The sequence below is a fragment of the Rhineura floridana genome, chromosome 1 (genome assembly GCF_030035675.1).
Source record: "Rhineura floridana isolate rRhiFlo1 chromosome 1, rRhiFlo1.hap2, whole genome shotgun sequence".
In the NCBI taxonomy this organism is placed as follows: Eukaryota; Metazoa; Chordata; class Lepidosauria; order Squamata; family Rhineuridae; genus Rhineura; species Rhineura floridana.
Window position 1 is genome coordinate 182,401,878 of NC_084480.1, and position 15,592 is coordinate 182,417,469.

At 47.0% G+C, this 15,592-nt stretch overlaps 1 protein-coding gene across 3 annotated transcripts; it reads left to right on the plus strand.

The window, feature by feature from the left end:
- The first annotated feature begins 705 nt into the window (after positions 1 to 705).
- Positions 706 to 15,313, plus strand: IRX2 (iroquois homeobox 2). Of its 3 annotated transcripts, XR_009758334.1 has the most exons (6): positions 706 to 1,653; positions 3,256 to 3,673; positions 4,447 to 5,229; positions 6,236 to 6,306; positions 13,818 to 14,041; positions 14,901 to 15,313. XR_009758334.1 is itself a non-coding variant. In XM_061588473.1 (5 exons), the coding sequence occupies exons 1-4, from the start codon at positions 1,411 to 1,413 to the stop codon at positions 6,277 to 6,279; spliced, it is 1,488 nt and encodes a 495-aa protein (XP_061444457.1). In that variant the 5' UTR covers positions 706 to 1,410; the 3' UTR covers positions 6,280 to 6,306; positions 7,199 to 7,764. The 3 variants fall into 3 exon arrangements, 2 of the variants coding, with proteins under 2 accessions (XP_061444457.1, XP_061444447.1); XM_061588473.1 differs by lacking the exons at positions 13,818 to 14,041; positions 14,901 to 15,313 and adding an exon at positions 7,199 to 7,764; XM_061588463.1 differs by lacking the exons at positions 13,818 to 14,041; positions 14,901 to 15,313 and having other exon boundaries at positions 6,236 to 7,764.
- The last annotated feature ends 279 nt before the right edge of the window (positions 15,314 to 15,592 follow it).

Here is a 15,592-nt window from a genome sequence, read left to right on the forward strand (position 1 = left end):
CCGCGATCCTACCAACAATTAATGTGGGAGCGCCTTCCACTGAATAATCCAGGATTTCTTTTCCGCATAACCAGGTTGCCGATTTTTAGGATCGCAGGCTACAAACTGCTTCCCGAATAGTTCCTTTCCCTCTGACCTATCCTACACCTATCCTCGGAATCTAAGCCTTTCGAGTGTGGGGGGGGTTTCTTTTCCTGGGCATAGGATCGCAGCTTTCTTTCTTCATATAAGATGTGAAGCGGAAGTTCCTTCCAGCCTTTAGAGGCCTCCGTCCGGGTCTGGGCTAGTCCGAAATGGGAAGACACATGTCAGTTGTCATTGCACCGGCCTCGTGCCAATGAGGAATGCCTTAACCCTAGCGGCCTCCCTCTCCACACACCCCCGCAGTCTGCCTCCCCTATAGACAGCTATGTGACTACGTGACTCTATATAACCTCCAGGGCGGGCCGCGGGTGGGGGAAAGTGAGGAGGTGGAGAGAAGACGACGACAAGAATGCATTTCGTGGCTCGGCGTCTGGCCAGCTTCTTCAGTTGCTGCCGCTGCGTATCATTCCTGGGCCTCAAGCCTCGCGCGCTCTCTCCTCTTGTCTTCAGGCGCCGGGGGTGGGGGGGGTGGGCGGGGAAGATTTTATTTAATTTTATTTTGCTTTCGGAGAGTCCCGCCCAAGTTCTTCCTTCCTTCTTTCGCTCCATCTGGGAAGCCTGGCGAGGGGCGTGTCCTCCCGCATATGCAGATGAGCTGCCGTGACGGACAGCTCGCCTTGCCAATGTCCCTCCGAAACCCCTTTCCGCACAAACTCCTCGCCTCGCAGACTCCTATGCCCGCTCCAAAATCCAAGACTAGTCGCGGGCGCTGTGGGGGAAGCTTGCCTTGTCTCGCTGGAGGGCCAGGAGCTCGGGAAGGAGGGAGAGACGGGGCCAGCCGCGGCCGCTTGCCTGGCCGAGGCTGTTTTTTCCTCCCGCTCCCTTTTATTTGTTGCCTGCACCCTGCCCGGGTTCGGGAAGACTCCTCCTCCTCCTCCTCCTCCTCCGTCTTCCCGCTCGCTCCTCTTGCCCAGATGCCCACCACCACCTCCTCTTCCTGCAGCAGCGGGTGACTTCTGCGTGGGAAAGGAGCGCGAGAGAGAGCGCGAGAAAGCGCGCCCCCGCGCGCGCCCAGGAAGAGCGAGCGGCTCCCCTTCAGCCTCGCGCCAAGCCCTCCTTTTGGCTCGAGCTCCTCCTGCCTATGGAGGGGACGCTGTGAGCTGCTCGGCGGCTGGAGCGACCAGCAGCAGCAGCGCCAGTCGCTGAAGCGCCAGCCGTCCGCCTCTCTGCTCGGTTCAGTCCAGGCCCCCTCCTCCGCTCCTCCTCCAGCCGTTTCTCTTGCCCGCCCGCCCGCTCGCTCGCTCGCTCGCGGCCAGTGGGCCAGCCATGTCCTACCCTCAGGGCTACCTCTACCAACCCCCGGGCTCACTGGCGCTCTACTCTTGCCCGGCTTACGGGGCGTCGGCGCTGGCGGCGCCCAGGAGCGAAGAGCTGGCCAGGTCGTCTTCGGGCTCGGCGTTCAGCCCCTATCCCGGATCCGCGGCGTTCACTGCCCAAGCGGCAGCCACCGGCTTCAGCAGCCCGCTCCAGTACTCCACAGACCCGGCCACGGGATTCCCCTCCTACATGGTGGGTAACTGACGAGCGAGCGAACTACCCGCCTCGGCGCCAACCATCCGCCTCCTCTTCCATCTTCTTCATCCTCCTCCTTATCATCATCCATCGCTCCCCCCATCGCGCCTCCGAGGCTGCCTGGGCTAGGCTGGGGGGTCGTGTGAATACAACCCGCCCAACATACTGGGCAACCCGCGTTAGGCACACAGGCTGAAGCTCTTCTCCTTCTAGTCACCCTCTCTCCCATCGCTTTGCTTCTTTATCCCTCTCATCATTTCTCCCCCTCCTCGTTCTTCACTTTCCTGGCTCTCCTTTTTTTTAAAAAAAAATCTTCCTCCCGTTTCTCTTTTCCCCTTCTCCGATTCGCTTTTCCTCGCTCTTTCTTTTGATTTTCTGACTTTCCCTCTCACTTCTTCTCCTCTCTATCTCCGCTCTGCTCTCCTTTCATTTTTATCCCTTACCGTTTGATTTAAAGTGGGGACTTTCTGCCGATTTAAAGGAGTCCAAGCTGAAACTCGATTAAAGGTGTTTTTTATTGGGGAGGGGGGGTTGCTCTTAGACGCAGCTTTGGACGGATTTCCACCTCCTCGCCCTTGCTTCAAAGCATGTTTGTGCTGGCGATCGGGCGTATTTTGTAGCTATTGCAAACCGATGAAGGATTAAAACTAGCAGAGCCAATCGGTCCTGGGAAAGTGGGGCAAAGGGTTCGTTTTGTTTCACTACACAAGAGATATCAGATCGAGCGCCTTTGGCTGGAGTAGTCTCCCCCCCACCACCTTTTCTCCCGGCCTGGTGATCTTTATTTAGGATAATGTGAGCCGATCTCAAACGCTCCTCTGTTTGACTTTCTTGTGGCAGAAGAAAAGCAGTCGCGAGTTGCCAAGCCTCATTGTTCGTGGGCTATTTAAGAACATTAGGTACATTTGAAGCGCCGTGTTTAGCTTCGTTACCCTGACCGACTCTGAAAGTTATCAAGTTGGCTCAACTAATTTTTTTCCTTCTCTCCCTCTCTTCACACCCTCGTATTGTGCAGACTTTAAATCAGCGCAATTTAAACGTTTAAAGGGCAAATTAAAATACTAATTATATCGCATTTGACCAATTCGAAACGGTGCATATCTTCTGGTTTGCAAATTGGATTTGCAATGCATTAGCGAAGTGAATTGCTAAGTGGGGGGCTTTGTTGTCGCTGTGTCTCTCCTGCTCCCTCCCTCTTTTCTTATATAGCGAGAGAGGAGATATCGTTGCAATCATGTGTGGAGGAGGTAGGGGAGAGCAAAAGTAGAAAGAGATTATTTTTTAAAGGTACCTGTAGGGCCTTCGGAAGGGGGAAATAAAGATGCCAGCGTTGAATTACAATAAACCGAAACGAAGATGGAAACGTCAGCAGTTTACAGTGAGAAGAAGGGAAAGGGATTCTGATGCCCTCCGGATATCTTTTTTTAAAAATAATGTTGGAGTGGTCGGCACAACAATAAAGAAATAATATATCATACGCTAGAATAATTATCTTCGTGAACAGTGTACAATTTAATCATCGCTACTGTTGCATTGACTTCTGGCTAATAACTACCAGCTCTAATAAATGGCTAACGCCCTTGCTTTTCTGCTTGGCAGGGCTCTCCTTACGATGCCCACACAACAGGCATGAGTGGGGCCATCAGCTACCACCCCTACGGCAGCCCAGCCTACCCCTATCAGCTGAACGACCCCGCTTATCGGAAGAACGCCACGCGAGACGCCACCGCCACGCTGAAGGCCTGGCTGCAGGAACACCGCAAGAACCCCTACCCGACCAAGGGGGAGAAGATCATGTTGGCCATCATCACCAAGATGACCCTCACGCAGGTCTCCACCTGGTTCGCCAACGCCAGGAGGAGGCTCAAGAAGGAGAACAAGATGACCTGGGCGCCCCGCAACAAGAGCGAAGACGAAGACGAGGACCTAGAAGGGGACGGCGGCAGCATCCGGGGAAAAGAAGAGACGTCGTCGGACAAAGTGCGGGACAGCAATGAAACGTCGGCAGAAGATGAAGGTGAGAGAGGAACAGGCTGGTACCGCGGGGCAGGGAGGCAAATGGGCTGGGATGGAGCCTTGCAGCCCAATCCTATGCAGGTTTACCTCGGAGTTGAGTGGGGCTTACTCGAAGGTAAGTGTGTGTGGGATTCCAGCCTGAAGATTATATATTCATCCCCAGGGACTCTGGACTTTCTATTTAAAGAAACCCAGAGGAGGAACGCAGCCATTTGGAAGTAAGCGCCACGGATTTGAGTGAAACTTTTTTCCGTGTAAGGTACTTACTTGTCACTGGAAAGGTCAGGTTAACCGCTGTAGATATCCCCTTCCAAATAAGCAGAGATAATAAATAATAATAAATTGCAAGCCTTCAGAGAGCTTTAGGGACACTCTGAGGAACCCTTACAACAATCCTGGAAAGAAGGCCTTTATGATTAATAATAAATGACGTGGGGAGAGAAGGTTGAAGGCCATTGCACGAGTTTAAGCAGGGGTCTGCATTGGCGGCCTGGCCCTGCGATTCGTCTCTCGTGACGTTAAGGCGAGGCATAGCCCTACGGATTCGAGGAGAGCTTGCAGGTCCCCGAGGGAGGGAATCCCTTGAGGACTGCCGAGTGTGGGGTGTGTGCCTGCGATGGAATGTTAATCGGAGATCAAAGGCCTTCGGCTCGCAGCCTGTTTCTTTCTTTGCGGTGGTGGTGGGAGGTGGGAGCCAGAGGCTTTTGAGTTGGAGGGTACTGGTCTCTCCTGCTGCCTGGGTTCCTTGACGGTTCCCCTGGTTTTCTGCTGCAGGGATCAGCTTGCAGGTGGACTCGCTCACAGACCACTCCTGCTCGGCCGAATCTGACGGCGAGAAGGCCCCTTGTGGGGCTGGCGACCCGCTCTGCGAGTCAGGCTCCGAGTGCAAGGACAAATACGAGGAGATCGAAGAGGAGGAAGAGGACGACGTTGAAGAGGAGGACGATGATGATGACGACGACGACGGGGCGGACAGAGTCCTCCCCGCTAAGCCCGTCACCTCGTCTCCTCTCACCGGGGTGGAAGCCCCTCTTCTGGGTCACCCCCATGGGGAGGACTCCTCCAGGAACGCAAACAAAGCCGCTTTGGACGCCCGGATGGCCCCGCCGGCAGCTTCGCAGACCACGCAGGCCAGCAAGCCTAAGCTCTGGTCGCTGGCGGAAATTGCCACCTCGGACCTTAAACATCCTCACCACCACCACCACCACCACCACCACCACCACAACCTAGGCCAGGGCTGTCAGCCCTCGGTCCCGCCCTCTTCCACCCCGCACAATGCTGCCTACTCGCCATCCTCTCTTCTGGGGAGGCATATTTATTATACGTCGCCTTTTTATAGCAATTACACAAACTATGGGAACTTCAACGCCCTCCAGGGTCAGGGCATCCTGAGGTACAACTCGGCCACGGTGGCATCCAGCGAGGGACTAAGTCAGACAGTCTTAAGTAGCGGTGGGGGCAGCTCGGTTCACAAGCAAGACTCGGAGAGCTCTTTGAAAGCCATCGCTAGCCACCTAGAACAGCATTACAAGTCCTCCAACTCAGACTCCAAAAAAGGTAGGTGGATCCCCGCTAGTTTTTCTACTAAGGAAAGGGGGGGCATGAATTTAGTTACCTATGGGGAGGGCGGGAGATCCCACACCCGACCAGACTCACAGGAGTGATTCACCCATTTAAAGCAATGATGCGTGCTAGAGGAGAGAAGGAGACATTCGAATCTGACAGTCCAGTAATCCAAGCGTATAAAACTGTTTTTTGAGACTCCTATGCAGTGTGCAGTTCTTCTGCTTGAAATTCCATAGAGGTCAATGTTATTATTGTTGCCGCTACTGCTGTCTTTTATTTTAAAGCAGTTCCTGTGTGCAGGATTGAAGCCCAAATGTGTGGCCTTAATTAGGCCTCTTTAGGAAGAACATTTAACTGAAAACAATGAGATTTATTTTCAAATAATGTGATTAGGAACTTAATGTAAACAAATAGTTCCATGGAATTAAAATGTATCTAAAAATCACACACACACACACAAACCAAACACAAAAAGCCTAAATCCTTAAAATTTACCTAAAAGGGATATGAAACTATCTGTAGAAAGTTGAATCACAGTTTTTGTTGTTCAGAGGGCAAAAAGGTATAAATATAGAAACAGAACATTGTTTTGGTAATATACCCAAACAGGGAAGAAAAGTTTCAGTTTTTGGAGACAGACAAAATAAATAAAAAGGTACAGCTTCCTTAACCAATCCAAAGCAAACAGAAGCTTGACAGCTTGTTCCTGAGTATGTTTGCTTAGAAGTAAACCCCACTGAGTTAAATGGGACTTACTGTGAAATAAATGCATTTATGATTGCAACCTTAATTGTCTGTCTCATTCAAAGTTATATTATTGTTCTAAGATGACATTACAAGTTATCATACCATATTAGCTGAGAAATGCCAGCTCAGGGAAATGCCTTCCAAGGACTGAGCTGGGGTTTTCTGCAAGAGGGAGCTAGGCCGTGCCCAGAGTGTATAATCTAGTTAGCCAGCTGTGTCCTGTGACTAACTGACGCTTCTATTTTGACAGACCCCACTGAAGTGTGCACAGTAGGAGTACAACCATACCTATAGAAGTGCAGTCACACAGCAGCCAGGCAAGTAAGTGAGACCTGGTTCCCCCCCCTTTTTTTATTGTTACACCTCTTAGGAGGACCATTTGGCATCGACTCCTAAAACATATTGCCCAGCCTGCAAATTTGCTTAATGTTAATTTCTTGCTCCATTACCAAAGAGAATGATTACAAAGAAAAGCCTATTGCGTTTTCACCCTTCTTTGTTTTTTGAAAAATCCGATCAGTTGTTTCACACATCCTCCCCACTGACTCTTTTTTTAAATCACGTGTTTTTAATGAATATGTACGTTGCAGTATTTTATCATTTTACCAAGTTATTCTTTGCAAATTAAGCTTGCAATAGACTGGGATGTTTTTCTAGACGGGACCCCATTGAAATACATGGGGGAACAGTTCTGTGTTCTTTTTGGAAGCCAGCCAGAATTCATCTCATTGTTCCTCTGCACTGTCTGAAATGTATATAAGTATAACAAAAAAAGGACATGGTTGCACCGATTCATTACATTGGGTAGTGAACGGAAGATTTTCCTGCTCCCATGTACCTTAACATATCTATACAAACACGCAGTTCTAATAATTGTGAATCAAAATAATAAGTTATTTTATTTGGTATGCTTATATACATTTCAAACAGCAGAGAAGGACAATGAGATGAATCATGGCTGGCTTCCAAGGAGAACATATAGTGTCTGTATGAGTTGCCTCTGTTTCTCCATTTATTTCCAAATAGCTGCTATAGTTTGGATTAAGCAAAATCTTGTGACCAACTATTTCCCACTCCTTAAACAAACAAACACAAAACCCCAAGCCTAATCTTTCTATGCTGGGAAAAAAGGGTTTTAGTTTGTCTTCGATCTTTAACACTCCACATGTAAATGAAAGATTGTGGATGATCTGGTGTTTTCCTTGGTCCACAGGTAGGTGTCACAATTGCTTTGAGAAAAGTCAACAAGCCATCATCACTCCCCAAGCTAATCTATCTATCTCTATATTTCTAACAAAATTCTAAATCCGGATCACGTCTTGTGCCACTGTATAAATGAAGACGACAGAGCACTATTAAATCTACAGACACTCTCTAATTGTTAAACCAGAATTTTGTTGGACATTATGTGAGTTTGCTGGTATAGTCTAGTTTCCCCCCAATGTATATGTGACTTCTAAAAAGAAAGAAAGCAAGTCTGTTTTTTCTCAGGATATCTCGAATTGATCAGTTCATTGCCACGGTATATATCTATCTATATTCTGTAGGTGTGATAGGATTTATTGTACAAACTCTTTGTAAAAGATACATACAGTAGTGATTAATTAAAGAAACAATGACTGAAGAATTCAGTACTTACAGAGTGGAAACAAATTTGATATTTATTTTTGTAATGATATAAGAGCTAGTAATTTATGCAAGTTGTATTGCAATGGAATCTCAACTCTTTTGTAAATAAATTATGCCTGGTTTTTATTTGAGACATTGATGGTTATACAATCCCTCGTTGTTTAATGAGAATTCTTTACTAATTTATATCTTTAATTGTAAATAAAAACAGATTAGTCTACAACAAGGTGGTGGCTTTTTTGTTCATTTTCAGTATTTATATTTTTTGCAATTTATGACAATTTATAAAATATGACTGTGACAGTTGCCTAAGGTAACTTTTTTAATCTTTCAAATATATATTTAGCAATGTGGCTAATTAAACCTTTTGAATATATATATGTGGTAGGACAATAAAAACCTTCAGAGATAATCTGTTCAAATGGGCTGTATACAACTTACATTTTAAAGATTATTAATGTACATCCTTTGTATCTAGTGCTAATATTCTTAATTCAAAATGTTGTATTAGCGAACCACTTTAAAAAAGCAATCTATAATATGGCAATCACCTAAGAGATCCACATTAGGTTAAAAAAAATAGCAAAACTATTACTTCAATTTCCACGCCCCCCAGAAATAATGAGAATTCCCAAATAATATAATTTCAATAAAGAGACAAACAATCATTTATTTTCTCCCCCAAAGATAAATTGAGTGAATATAACTTACGGTTATGAAACAAGAATAATAGCTTCTTAGATTGCCCTTTAATCAATCATACACTTATTTTTCAAGAGGCTCATCTATTTTATTCCATGATTAATAATGTTCCAGCGTGAGAGCATTATTAGATCCCAGCAGGGGAGATCCTGGATGCTTTTAGCTGCTTTGGAATGGTCAGTTGGGGTTCATTACCGGCTGATATTGAACAATTTATAAAATCTTGTCTAAACATCTGCCAGCTCAGATAGGCCAATGTGTCTGAAGATGGGAAATTGCTGGACCAGTTGATATTGACAAACGGGGCTCTCTCCAGTGGCTTTTTGTTCACTGAAAATTAGTGGCCTCTTGCTCAGGGGCTTGTTAGAAAGGGCATTTGAAAGTGATCTTAGATACTTCAGGCTTCAGCCTGGGGAATGTTAACTGGATAAAGAGTTGTGTGTGTGCCCGTGCGCATGCACACAGACATGGATGTGTTGTGTAATTACAGGAAGGTTAGCTACAGTTTATGTTGTTACCAAAATGCATTTGCCTCTTATTATTACCATAAACATGATCATCATTTCCCCTCAGTACACAGAGTAGGCTAACGAAAAGACAGGTCTCTTGGGCAAGTTAGCAGATGCCTGGAGGAGGGGATGTCAACTTTTTAATAACAATAATGGATGCATATTCTAAGCAACTATCCTAAACTGAAGTTCTCACTGATACAAGTTAAACTGATTTCACCGTAAAATGTTTAGGATGTGTTTGAATGTTGGGCCAGCAATAATTGGACCCATTCGTTTGAGCGATTCAGCCCCCACTCCCCAGGACTGTTTCCAAGTCGGTGTAATATTACATTCCAACCCATGGATGTTTCTCGTTCTTTACAGCAATATATACATGTTAAACTCAATAATTAGGAAGAACAGCAACATTTATCGATAGGTTGTATACCAAATCTGTGTTTCACCCCTCCCCCATTTTAAAAATGTATTTCTTCCCACCTATGGAATCTTTTAGACGACATTTCACATTTTTCCATGCAGAACGTTAACAGGATCAGCCCAGTGGGAAATTCTCCTGTGCAAGCCTCACTTGAAACAAACAGGAGCTGCTCAAGTGCATGGAGTCTCCTATTCTTTTCAAGTAGGTTTACTTGTAATATCCTTGCCCATCTCCTGTTCATTTCGAAGGGGTAAGTGCAGGAGAATTTCCCAGTGAATTGTGCTGTAAGCACCATACTAATATTTGTCTCTGATTGCAAAAGACTTTAAATAGAAACCATGGAATTTGTGTGTGCAGCTTGATAATGATGGTAAAATAGATTTCTTTCTAATTGTGTCTTGTGGGTTTAATATAATGTCATATTTAAATTCTACTCTGTCATTTTTATATGTGATATATATTTTTTCCAGGCTAAAAGCTCCTTTAAAGAGTGTTGTTCCTTTGGGCAGATGGACAATAGAGACACAATTCCATCATATCTGTCAAATTATTCTAACAGAGAAAACTGTAATATTACCCCCCAAATACACTTTCATGGTGACCTTTGAATAGCAGCTTCCTCCCCCACATCTTGGATTCTCTCTCTCTCTCTCTCTCTCTCTCTCCCTCTCCACCTTGTTATATCCCAGGTTCTCTACTAGATAACATGTACATTTCAGTTGGAGATATATATTCTGTGAATATATATTTTGTGAATATATATTATGTGACAGAGATTAGGAAGATTAACGACTCTCCTTTGATGTTTATACGCCCAAAGAATTATCTAAGATTTCTGTAATTTACTTACCCTTTGCTAGAATTTAGACCTGTGATTTTTTTCTGGAAGGCAAAGTGGAAAGACTTTGGGCAGCTGGCTTTGAAACATTTCCCTCTTTGCCTGTCCGATTCAATGGTTTTGGTATAATCTACTTCACACATACACACACACCAGAGAGAGAGAGAGAGAGAGAGAGAGAATTACTTTAGCTTTGGACGCCCTTCCTACCCCCTTGCTTCTTCACAGTAATTTAAGGTGCATCCATCGGGAAGTTCTCCTGCGCAAGGCCTATTGAGATGAACTGAAACTATTTCATGGTAGATATTAAAGGCATAAATGAGCGGGATGTTATTTTATGCCAAGCTCTCATTGGCTGAACATGAGTATAATCTTGCGCATGCCCCATTCATTTCAGTGGAAGCTTGGCGCCGGAAAGCTTGCCTGCTGGATCGCCCGTGGTCTTGCTCAAGTCTTCTTAAATAGAAATTTGTGCGGGAAAGCTTCCAGCAAGATCTTTTATTATGCAGAAAATTTGCTTTGTCAAATCTATGAAGATTAACAAAAACAGTCAGAGTCACGTAAATGCGGATATTGAAAACCTTTTCAGCAGAGGCTACTTATTATTAGTTAATTATTATCATTAATAATAATACTAATCCGTCGCCCTACAGCAGAGGCTGAATATACTGTTGGGATTCAAAATCCCAGCAAGCCTTGTACCTCCCGATTCTCTCGCCTGCACCCCCAGCCAGCCTTTCCAACTTCTCCCAGCTTTCAGTTTGTGCTTGTTGCCTTGCATGGAACTAGGTAGCCTTTCGCGTAGCGGAGTGAGGCTTGCCTTCGCGAAAACACGCTTGCCTGTCAGGTGGCAGGTTCCTCCCACCCCCACCGCATCACCAGGACTCGGAGAAAGGGCCCAACGGGGCTTGTTGCTCTCCAGCAAGAGGGAGACGAACCTCCCCCCCTCCCTCCCGCCTTCAAATGTCAACATTTGCTCGCTCGCAATAAGAGAGAGGTTGTTTCTGGGAAGCTGCTGCAGGAACTTGCTCCACCTTTGTTTGCCTGCGCTGGTGGTGCCGGTGATGGGGAGAGGGCGCGCGAAGGGAAGGAAGGGAGAAGCCTGAGCTGAACGCCGCCGCCGCCCCACTGGCCTTTCTCTTCCGCGGTCAAACGTGGTTTGTTTTATGTGTTTGTTTGTTTTAAAGGCGGTATTGCTCCCGCAGGCAAACTCCCGGTTGCAGGGGCAGGGCTAACCCCGTTGTCTGTCACAGCCACAACCAGCGAGAGCTCGCTAGCCGCGAAGCAAGCACGCGTGGGAGCCTCGGGTGCATCTGGTCCTGCTCGCGCGGAAACGGAAACTGCCGACGTCCACAAATTGAGCGGCTCAGACAGTCCCATTCAGTTCCATGGGACTCGCAGGCTGATCTTGAGCGCCTCTTCCTCGGACGTTAAGTCCTATGGCATTGTTCCTGGTGAGAGTGTGTTTATAAGGCTGCAAACCGACGGACACTCCCTTGGGAAGAAGCCACATCGAGACTTACTTCCTAGTCAAACATGCACGCAGGACCAGGCTGCACAAGTACTTGGCCTGGATCGTGCCCATTCCGCGGAAATGACTTTTCCCGTGCAACTTGCAGACGCCAACGGTATTGGCTTAAAAAGCTGGAGGATCGCACCGCTGGGGATTTTAAAAGAGGCATTGCTAACATCTTGCAAGGCGAGAAACAGCAGGAGGTTAACTAGGGGCCGGTTCTTTATTTTCCAGCCGTGCCTCAACCTCCCAGAGCGGGTGAGGGATGCCTAAACTGGAGGGGGAGCGGTCCCCTTCGGCCGCCCTGAGCCGAGCACAGAGGGGAACGCACAAGACCTTAACCAATATATACTGAACGTCGCAGCTAATAACCGGGCGTCAGAAAAGTGAAGCCGAAATCCAGTTAACACCTCAAGGCTTTACTGGTTATTAACAATAAAGATTAAGGCTGAAATCTTATGTACACTTATCCGGGAATAGGTCCCATTGCACTCAGTGGGACTTATTTCCGAGTAAAGGCACAGGTCACGTTACGTATCTACACAGAACGATCGATCGGCAATGTGTCGAAGTATTTAATGATCAAGAACAAAAATCCCTGACATTTATTTTGGGTGGCAACGGGTGTGGTGTGGTGAGGGAATAAAGCATTGATATCGTGCTTTCCCTTCACCGCCATCACCACGAGCTGAAAACAGGAGGGGAAGGGAATGGCAGACAAATAAAGGACAGCAAAGCAAGTTAAGGATCTGGAAACAACGTTAGACCTCGGCATCTGATGGAGCTCGAGGACTGAAGAAACCACACACACAACGCTCACACGCGCCCACAGTAGAAATTCGAAGCAAATGACAGTCTTGAAGTTTGCAGGCCGTGGGCTTGCCATCGTTTTGAAGTCTAGCCACGTTACTGGGCGCGTCATTATTTTGCCCCATTCCTTCTTTTCGGCTTAAGTATAGGAGCGAGGGGCGGCGATGAAAGGCTACGGGCCCGACAGCCAGCAACCCTTAACGAGGAGGGAAGACTTAGCCGTCCTCCTTCCCCCAACTTGCTCTCAACGCGGCAGACTTCTCACTAACACAACTGCACCCTCACCTTCTGTTCAGATCTGTGGGAGATTTGCCAAGGAAACTAACAGAAAGAGAATCGCCCCGTTTGGGGATTCAGAGACGTTGGGGGCGATATATAGCAGATATTTTAATAAAAACAAAAGGGGGGGAAGTGTGCCATTCACTACCTGCTTCTTTCAAGAGGCCCAAATTACTCCCTCCTCTCCTCAGCCCTTTACTTGCAACTCGCTACGCGGGGTGGCCAGTTGGACCATTGCAATCCACTTCCCACCTCCTCCCTGGAAAAGGCGTTTCCCCCTCGCTTACATCAACCGGGGAACGGCATTAAAGAAAAACCAAACTTCAGGTGTTCTTCTGATTTAAAGGAGTTTCCTATGGAAAATGGCAGTTTAGCTCTTTTTTTAAAAAAAAAAAGTATGTGGGTTTGGGTTGGGGAGGGCGTAAGGTTACCGAATTATCTCCTCCGGCCTAAACCTGAGCTCTGGGTCTTGTTTTCCTATGAAATAAAGCGCGTATATAATAAAGGGCTAAAACAAAGGGGATACGCGCCCAGTCAGCCCGCGCGATGTTGTTGGACTTCAGCTCCCGTCAGCCCCAACCAAGATGGCCAATGGTCAGGGATGATGGTAGATTTAGCCGAGCAACATCTGGAAGAGAACAGGTACTCTTTCCCTGCCCTAGGAGGTACCCAGACTGGGAAACTCTTGCTTGAAATCAAGTTTGCATTGCCAAGTAAAATGTTTATGATCCTGTTGACAGGAACCTCCCCTCCTCCCGCAAGCGCAGACACACAGCTCCTTAAAAAGAAATAGCCATATGTGCATTTAGAGGAGAATAAACTGACATTTCATTGTGTAGAACATCCGATCAATTATTAATCGTTAGCGTCAACAATGGGGTTATAATTACTTTCGGCTACTTAAAGGCATATTTATTTATTTTTCCTTTCCGTCTCTCTGATCTGGTAATTAGCTAATCCTCTTGTGTAATGGATTCCGAGTTGATTTCATTAGGATGTCATCCTTTTCTCCGGGCAGACGCTTCCGGCTGCTCGGTGTAGATGAAGAGGCACCCCACTTCTCCGATCCCCTACCCCCCCTCCACTCCCCCCCATTTTTCTTGATCGGGTTCTTTCTTTCTCCCTTCCTAGAGAAAGAATTAGTGTCTGGGAGGAGAGAAACAGCGGCAAAACGGATCGCAGCCGAGAGAACTCCTCCCTCAGCGGGGCACGCGACTGTAGAGGAAAAACCTCCCGTTCCCCTCCCCTCTGCCTTCCCCCGAGGGAGAACAAGATTTTTTTTTTCACTCAGCCTCCTCTTTGAGGAACCTGGAATCGATGTTAGCCTTTGCTGCAACTGGAGGAGAAGCAACAAGGTCGTAAAATCTACCTGATCGGATGACTCTGTCGGGAAGAGCAATGCAGGGGAGGGGGAGGGGGAAGGGGAGGGGGAGGGGAAGGGTGAGGGGGAGGGGGAGGGGGAGGGGGAGGGGGAGGGGGAGCGCGGCTTTGCAGTAGGACGCGCAGACCGATCCTGTGCATGTTTACTCAGAAGTCCAATCTCTCCGAGTTCAAAGGATTCAGTGACGCTTACTCTCAAGTAAGGCTACAGAGGATATATTTTGCAGCCGCCTTCCAAGGAGGAACGCTGTGACTAGCAGAGTTAAAAATTACAGAACTTTTTAAATCTCAAGGGATAAGTATGCTTTCAGGCTTGCTTTCCTTCTCCCCCGGAATAATCAGAGTCGGGTTAAAGGGAAACGTCCCGGGTCTGTGCTTTGTAGGTTGGGGTTTCACTTGGGGGGGGGAGTGTATGTGTTGAATGTTACTTTGACAACAATCCAGGATTCATCGTTCTTGGCGTTATTTTTTAGGTAAAATCCTAAAAGCCATTCCTGTTTTGACTAACTGGTGAGATTTCTCAGAACTCAGCCGAGAACTGTAAGAGTTTAACTAGGTGGGGAGGAGGCGAGAACATTTCTTCTGAGAACACGCCTTTTTCAAACGGAGTGCTTTCAGTTCAGATCAATTCATCACTTTGTACCTATCCCCATTTAAAGTGCGTTAGTCCTGGCAGTCTCTGGCCTTTTCACACGTTACAAAGCAAAGATCCTGGATTTGCCAAGGACTGCAGAGGGGTGAGGCAACCAAATGCCGCAGGCCCTCCGGTTCTCTAAAGAATGTACTCCCATACTTTACATTTTGTCTGTCACATTCACACTTTACATCTTACAGGCGCACATCTAAACAGCTTAAGGTACGAAAACCCTTTAACCCTTCCGTAAGGCGCAGAAACGTTTGGAGAAATGAAGGAAGACGCATTACTTTTTATACATTGACACATGCGGCAATAAACCAAAGAGATGATGTGGATGGGAAGGCTCTATGTAAACCGAGTTAAAGGCTTCGAAATACCTCGCGACGAGAGGAAAAAAATAGAGAAAAGGAACAGAACTCTACTGTAGCTGAGTCGCTCTTCCCGCGCCCCCCCCCGTTTTGAAAACGCAATAGCAGCAAAATCGCAAAGGGGTTTGCTTCGCAGGGCAAAAGGCAAGTTCACCCCCATTAATTCATCCTGACAGCTCTACCACCACCCCATTTCCTTGCCTCTCCCTCCACCAATGAAAGCCGCTTTTCAGAAGGGTATGTTTTCATTTGTCACATCAAGGCAATAAAAGGCAGCAATATATACTTAACCAGTTAACAGCGTAATAACAGGTTTAAAAGGAGCAATTAAATGCTCGTGAGCCGTACATCTGATTTCCCCACTTTTCCATTCGTATTATTACCACATCAACCAACTTCACCCCATTGTCTCACTTCGCTTAGCTCCAGCCCTGAGAGTTTTATGGCGAACTCTTTGTTGAGTAATCGATGGTTTTTACGCAAGCAGCGAGGAGGCAATGGGGACCTCAACAGATCGCCGA